The following is a 7,535-nucleotide window of genomic DNA, read 5'->3' as shown; positions in this document are numbered from 1 at the left end:
AGCATATAACACCAATGCTAGTTCAACTACATTGGCTCCTGGTGAAAGCGCGAATTCAGTACAAAATAATTGTTCTTTGTTTTAAGTGCGTCAACAACATTGCACCATCATATCTTTGTGACATGGTCTTCGAATATATACCATCTCGGCCTTTAAGATCGGCGACGAAAAAACTTTTAAGAACTGTCCAAAGCAAAAGTCAGAGACTCGGAGGGAGAGCTTTTTCCCACCACGCCCCCTCCCCGTGGAACGCTTTACCAGCTCATCTACGGGAGTCCACCACTTTATCAAAATTTTAATCAGCACTTAAAACGCATTTGTTTCAGTCCAGCTTCAATCTGTAATTTCCGACATTCCCAATACAAATATTATCATGTTCTCTCAGTATCTATTATATTCTCTCAGTATCGTTTATTCATGCTGTTCTGTTCTGTAAGAATTTATGACTGTGTAAATTCATCAATGCGTGAGAGGGTGTCTGGGTAAGCTTTGTATGATTGTCTTTACTCAAGGGTGTATTGGGGAGAGAGAGAGAGAGAGAGAGAGAGAGAGAGAGAGAGAGAGAGATCTAGTGAGAGAGAGAGAGAGAGAGAGAGAGAGAGAGAGAGAGAGAGAGAGAGAGAGAGAGAGAGAGAGAGAGAGGGGATTACTATAGGAGCTGTGCGCTTCATATGTTCTTTGTATTATTGTACAGCGCATTGAGCACTTCTTTGTTGAAATACGCTGTATAAATGCAACTAGCTGAGCACCCGGCTTTGCTCGGGGTCAACGACTTGGCGTCACTGCTCCTACTGATCTACGCCGCAGAGGCATTTTTCATCTACATGTCCTTGCTGTCTAGCATTTCACAGTCATATCTGGCTTCTAGATCTATATTGCTTTAGTTTAAGTCTGCCTTGATTAACTCCTTTCTTGATCTACATTGCATTAATGTTGTTGTCTAGCCTTTCACAATCACAAAATACGGATTTCGCCTTACACCATCACAAAAAAGCACTAAGAAAATAATAATTCACGAAAGGACTGCTACACTGAAATAGGAACACACCGACGTCTTCAAAATCACATAGGTGGTGTCTATAGCTTGTTTGCTTTCCTCTGACAGCGTTAAAAAAATTCTAGCTCATTGACAAATTAACTTAGGCCCACGAAGCTTTGCATGACACTTCTACAGACTATTCGAAATGTGAGCGTGCAAATTCATATGCACATTTCAGATTATGACATACGAATTATGGCAATGCAACATGGCTTAAAGATCAGAAATGATCCCAGGCTCAAGTACTTGGAAAAGACTGTTTCTGCACTCTGAGGCTGCATCACTTTCCACGAAATAAACTTACAGAAATGAATGCTCATTTTGGGTGGCAGGAAGGAGAGAGCCAGTGCAATGATATACTTGACCCTTCTCGCGAAACTGTGGATTCCATCCATTGAGGGTTGCATCGGTATAGCCCATGGATGTGAGCTGAAAGCTATGGTTGTACAGCCTGATTTTCTCCAGAAAGTGAGTGGACAGTGTCGACACACCAGACAGAAGGATTTGCAGTTCAAGAGGTAGTTTTGAAAATGGATGCAGATCAACTTTTTCATTGCTACAGCACATACCTTGTGTTTCATATGGAAATCTTATGGCCAGGCAGTGTGTACACTGTGTCGTCAGTTCCCCAATGTAGCACTAGTACTGAAAGGAATTGACAATGTAGAGGAATGTTTTTGGGAGATTTCGATCTAGAGAGTCCCCATCGTTTTGTTGTTGATCTAGACCACCTCGACCTTTGCGAGCTCGAGGGGTTCCAACTGCAGAACTTCCTTTTCTTTTCGGCATGGTCAGGCGCTATCTAGGTCTAGATACTAGATTTAGATTCTTATCTAGACGTTGTTCCCAGTAGCAAGGAAAAGAATTTGACAAAGTAGTCCAGAAAAAGCGAAGATGGGCATCAAACGAAAGGATGGTAGTCAAATTTAGCACCAAGTAGATAAATAAAACATGAGGCTAGATCTATATGGGTCGCACACTTAAAATAGTGCTCAGTGTTGCGCGACAATGCGCGATAGTATCGAACGGAAGTACGACTTGAAATAAACAAACTTACCGGATTTTCTAAAATTACAGAGACAGAAGCGTCGCCCTACATTAGCGATCGGCTAAATAAAGAAGTTTAGCTTGTTGCAGCAAAACTGTCTCAAAACTGAAAAAACGAAGGGGGTCATGATCTGGAGATTATTTTAAAGAATATGTTGGCGAAAACCGCAGGTCGATCGATGCAGCCATTAAAAAGCCTTTTGACTAGCAAAATTCGCCCACCACAAATAGATAATAGATTTATTATTATTATTATTATTATTATTATAGATAACATTTGTATAGCGCAAATTCCCACTCAACAAAAAGCTCTATGCGCTTCACAATCTATACTATTACCCCAACAGATCTGAGATGTTCCAATAAAAATTAATGTTCTTTCTTTGTCAAAAAACAGTATAAAAACACGATGTACCCATTAATTCAAAACATCTCTTTATTTATACCATCAAACTTGTCTAAGACGGTCTCCCGTTGTGGGGAAGGAGAAAAGTACATGTAATTGTCTTAGACAGATTGGTGTTTTAGGTTGATGTTTTAAACAGGTTGGTGTCTTAAACAGGTTGATGTCTTAAACAGGTTGATGTCTTAAACAGATTGATGTCTTAGACAGGTTGACGCTTAAGGTTGATGTTTTAGACAGGTTGATGTTTTAGGTTGATGTTTTATACAGGTTGATGTTTTAGACAGGTTGATGTCTTAGACAGGTTGATGTTTTAGACAGGTTAATGTTTTAGACAGGTTGATGTTTTAGGTTGATGTTTTATACAGGTTGATGTTTTAGACAGGTTGATGTCTTAGACAGGTTGATGTCTTAGACAGGTTGATGTTTTAGACAGGTTGATGTTTCAGGTTGATGTTTTAGACAGGTTGATGTCTTAGACAGGTTGATGTTTTAGACAGGTTGATTGTTTAGCTTGATGTTTTAGACAGGTTGATGTTTTAGACAGGTTGATGTTTTAGACAGATTGATGTCTTAGACAGGTTGATGTTTTAGACAGATTGATGTCTTAGACAGGTTGATGTCTTAGACAGGTTGATGTTTTAGACAGGTTGATGTTTTAGACAGATGTCTTAGACATGTTGATATTTTAGACAGGTTGATGTCTTAGACAGGTTGATGTTTTAGACAGGTTGATGTTTTAGGTTGATATTTTAGACAGGTTGATGTTTTAGACAGGTTGATGTCTTAGACAGGTTGATGTTTTAGACGGGTTGATGTTTTAGACAGGTTGATGTTTTAGGTTTATGTCTAAGACAGGTTGATGTTTTAGACAGGTTGATGTTTTAGACAGATTGATGTCTTAGACAGGTTGATGTTTTAGGTTGATGTCTTAGACAAGTTGATGTCTTAGACAGGTTGATGTCTTAGACAGGTTGATGTTTTAAACAGATTGATGTCTTAAACAGGCTGATGTTTTGGGTTTATGTTTTAGACAGGTTGATGTCTTTGGCTGTGTCATTGGGGTTTTTTTTTAAACATGCGGTCGTTTCCTTGGAAGGATGTCTGCTCACCCTGTTAGCACCGTAAACAGGTCAGCGCAGCAGAACCAAAATGATGGCCAGCTGATGGCTTCCCAGAACCGAATTATTTTGCACTGATTTTCAGAGGTTCAGAGGGGGTGTAGCAAAGAAATTGCTTTTGCCTTTGATCTGAACGACGTATGTCAATGAAGTTTCCCATACAAAGACCTTGGACGTCAGCATCTATATAGATCTAGAGTGGAATGTTCTTATTTCTAAGCCTGCATTAAAGGCGGGTGCTTCAGGCCGGTAAAAGCCGGTATGGCAACATGACGGGAAGGCCGGTTTAGGCCTGTGTGCTTCAAAAAGGGTTAAAGCAGGTCCAACTTACTGTCTGAACTAGGAGACAGTTGAAGACCTGAAAACAACAACGAGTTTGAGCCACATTTTTCCTTAAAATGGAGTGAGTTCTGCATAGTATCATTCGAAATAGGCGCTAAGGGCTATCTATTAGAGGCACTGAAGCAGCGCTATTCTGTTCCTGCGCCTAGTTGTTCTTGTTGAAAACTGCGAAAACTAAGTGCAACGACAAGGTCAAGTCCAGTAAATAATCGATTTAATCTTAATTGGAATTTACTTGTCTGTATTTCGAGAATGAGGTTTTTGCTCATTTTCTCGAAATCATCTCAATTGGACTTGACCTTGGTGCTATTCTCCATTCTTCAGTTTTCATCATCATCACCATCATCATCATCATCATCATCATCATTGTATAAAGAAGGTATTAAAACAGTTAAGACCTTGCAGTATTTCCAGAAAGTATTTTTTTTTCACAGTTCAACGTTTCGCCAATAAGGCTTCATCAGGAACATAGTATTTGAGAAAAAAATAAATGAGTGATGGCGCCACAGCAACAAAGTGTTCACTATAAGTCATCATCATCATCATCATCACTCTCATCATCATCATCATCATCATCATCATCATCATCATCATCATCATCATCATCAATGCCTTTCACCCCTGGCAGGGTATAGGCCACATACAAGCTCTTTCCATTTATCTCTGTCCTGGGCCATCCTTCTTTGCTCGTTTCTTCAATTTTACTACTCACTAAATTATTGGATTTTTTTTTCTTTCACTCCAGATGACGATCGTAGATCCTTCAGAAACTCACTACGCGGGCCTCTTCCTGAATGACCAAGCCATGTTTGCGTGCCAGAAAGGTGGCTTTCGGTGTCCACGTTACAACGATGACGACATCGACAGCAACATGTACCGGATCTGCAATATGGATGGTAGGTTAATCATCATCATCATCATCATCATCATCATCATCATCATCATCATCATCATCATCATCATCATCATCATCATGATAATAACGACATTTTAAATGCTCATACCCCCCTCAACAGTAAGCTCTACGCGTTTAACACAATAAAATTATTATTATTACCCCCAGCATGCCATAGAACACACAGAAACATTCTCGGCTTCCCGGAAAGCATAGAGTGCAAGCAGACGATTAAGCCCCCAACACTAACAAACTGACAAGATCTTTCGCTGTCTATAGCTGGGTATCCAATCTCACCTGGGTGAAGTGAGGAAAATTCGTGTAAAGTGCTTTTCTCAAGGACACAACGTTGGGCCCCTGACGGGATTCGAACCCACGACCTTACCGTTGCGAGTCCGAGAGCCGTATTCAAGTCGCTCACTGCCACACCCGAGTTGTCTCGAGGAAAATGTGTCGCGAAGCGGTGGAATTAGCAGACGATATGCGGAGACGTCTCTGGCGAGCACCCAGGAACTTTTCGGAGACGCACTCCCACACACAGATGCACTGCTTTGGGGGGTCAAACTGTTTATCGTTTGCTGCAGATCACACATATAGCCACTAAAACTTTCGCGAATCAATTATTTTCAAGAAAATTTCAAACCTAACTGCAAAATATCAAATTATGGCATGCCTCTCTGTAAACCCCCCAGATTTGTTTACTTGGTCTAGAGGCACAAAGCATTTTGATTGGCCTATCTCCGTTGGAGACGTCTCCGAATAGATACTGCGGTGGAATCGCCCGGCGCTTGTCATTTGTTGAGCTGCTCGGGAAGTCAGACTATAGGAAGTAGTGGTCGTGGAGTACCATGGTCGTCGATCATGTCTTCTCCAGACCTGACACCTGAAGAAGAAAAGTTAGAAGAAAGCCCCGTCTCTTAAGTCTGAACCCTTCAAGAGGCGAACTGCGCACTCTCCGGTCCCCCAGGGGCGAATTAATTTGAGAACTTCATGAAAATTAGGGTCGGTCATGAAAAATGCTTATAACTTCCTTATGTCATAAGACAGAAATAGGAACTAAAGATCATTGAACCGGAAATTGAGTGGTTGGGGGGGGGGGGGGGGGGAACATGAGATAAAAATTTTAAAAACAATACCTTGTCATGGATTTTCTTAGTTTGTTTGTCAGAGTGTCTTTGCCTGTGTGTTAGTCCTGACCTTTGTAGAGTCAAAATGTCTGCTTGTGTGATACAGTTCAAAGCAGCCAGGAATACACGAAGCTACCCCCCGCACGTTTCGCTTTTAAATGCCGCAGTCTGTTTCCTCTTAAATCTCTGCTATCCCGATAAAATGCTTTGAGCGGCTCTGCTGTCCTGATAAAATGTGTTGAACGGGTTGGGAGCATTCATACCTGAAGCCATTTCCGATTCAATGTCTGCCTGAGTGACTGATGTAAACAAATTCCTAGACTGTTCATTTTTTATTCCTATTCTTATTATTATTGTTGTTATAATTGTTATTGTTATTCTTTTTTATTATTGATATTATTACTATTATTATTTCTATTTTAATAATATTATTATTTTTATTATGATGATGATGTTACTATTTTTATTGTTGTCATTATTATTATTATTATTATTATTATTATTATTATTATTTTTATATTATTATTATATTGAATTATTATTATATTTTATTGCTATTATTATTATTATTATTATTATTATTATTATTATTATTATTATTATTATTATTATTATTATTATTACTGTATGTGTTTGCTTCTCAGGCACTCTGGAACTGCGTCTTGGGGATGTCCTTCAGTTACGCACGATGGAGGACAACATGACATTCCGTTTTGAGAGGCACCGGCAGTCCTCTTTCAAGTTTATCTTACTGCATCGAAAGTAGTGCAGTCCGTTTCAACCGAAGTACAGTATAACACGGATAGCTCGAATTCGTCAGGACCGGCCTCAGTAGTTCGAGGGATCCGTGGTTCGAGGGATATCCTACAAAGATAAAGAAGAAGGAAAAAAGGGACCACAGGCACAGTTCGACGGATGCGTGATTTCGAGTCTTCTGTGTTCGACTTATCCGTGTTAACCTGTATGCAGGACCGACGGAAATTCTTCGATGTTTAGCCGGAGTTGGGTTGTTTGTTTGTTTTTTTGAGAGAGAGAGAGAGAGAGAGAGAGAGAGATTGCTCAAATAGAAGAAAGAAAAAGCGAGAATTTGTGAGACAGCGGGGTGGAATCAGGCTCTCGTAAAAAAAATCAAAGTGAAGAAACTTGCATTTTTCCGCAGGTTTGTGAATTTTTATCAAATTTTAGTTTTTTGGTTCAGCACCTTTCATGCCCTTTAAAGAACTCATTTCTGTTTGGATTTTTCTGAAAAACGTTGATTAAAGGCACAAAAAGTGAAAATTTTCAGTAACACGGACTCTTAAGCTAAGGAAATAATTAATCTTTTGCGCCATTTTCTCACTAATTTTACCTCTGGAAACAGGTGACCTCTACCTCCTTCTTTAGCAAATATCTCAACTTGTGTTCAAGATAAATGGATATTTTTTCATACAAATAAAAACAAGTGAACAAGCTTTAAGATGATACCAATAACTCTACATGCCTAAAAATTGACGAGAGCCTGATTCCACCACGCTGCCTCACATATTTCATACTAGAGTTTGTGGCAGTGATGTCCCCTACA

At 39.7% G+C, this 7,535-nt stretch overlaps 1 protein-coding gene across 1 annotated transcript in view; it reads left to right on the top strand.

Moving 5' to 3' along the window:
* Positions 1 to 7,026, top strand: part of LOC101862912 — a 13,465-nt gene extending 6,439 nt beyond the window's left edge. Inside the window, exons 3-4 of the mRNA XM_005111207.3 lie at positions 4,698 to 4,848; positions 6,619 to 7,026. Coding sequence (XP_005111264.3) covers positions 4,698 to 4,848; positions 6,619 to 6,740 — 273 coding nt within the window. The 3' untranslated portion in view covers positions 6,741 to 7,026. The remainder of the gene's footprint in view (positions 1 to 4,697; positions 4,849 to 6,618) is intronic.
* Positions 7,027 to 7,535: the final 509 nt, after the last annotated feature.

Source organism: Aplysia californica, unplaced genomic scaffold (genome assembly GCF_000002075.1).
Source record: "Aplysia californica isolate F4 #8 unplaced genomic scaffold, AplCal3.0 scaffold01025, whole genome shotgun sequence".
Classification (NCBI taxonomy): domain Eukaryota; kingdom Metazoa; phylum Mollusca; class Gastropoda; order Aplysiida; family Aplysiidae; genus Aplysia; species Aplysia californica.
The sequence above is the reverse complement of the archived record's forward strand: the minus strand, read 5'-3'. Positions and strand labels throughout refer to the sequence as shown.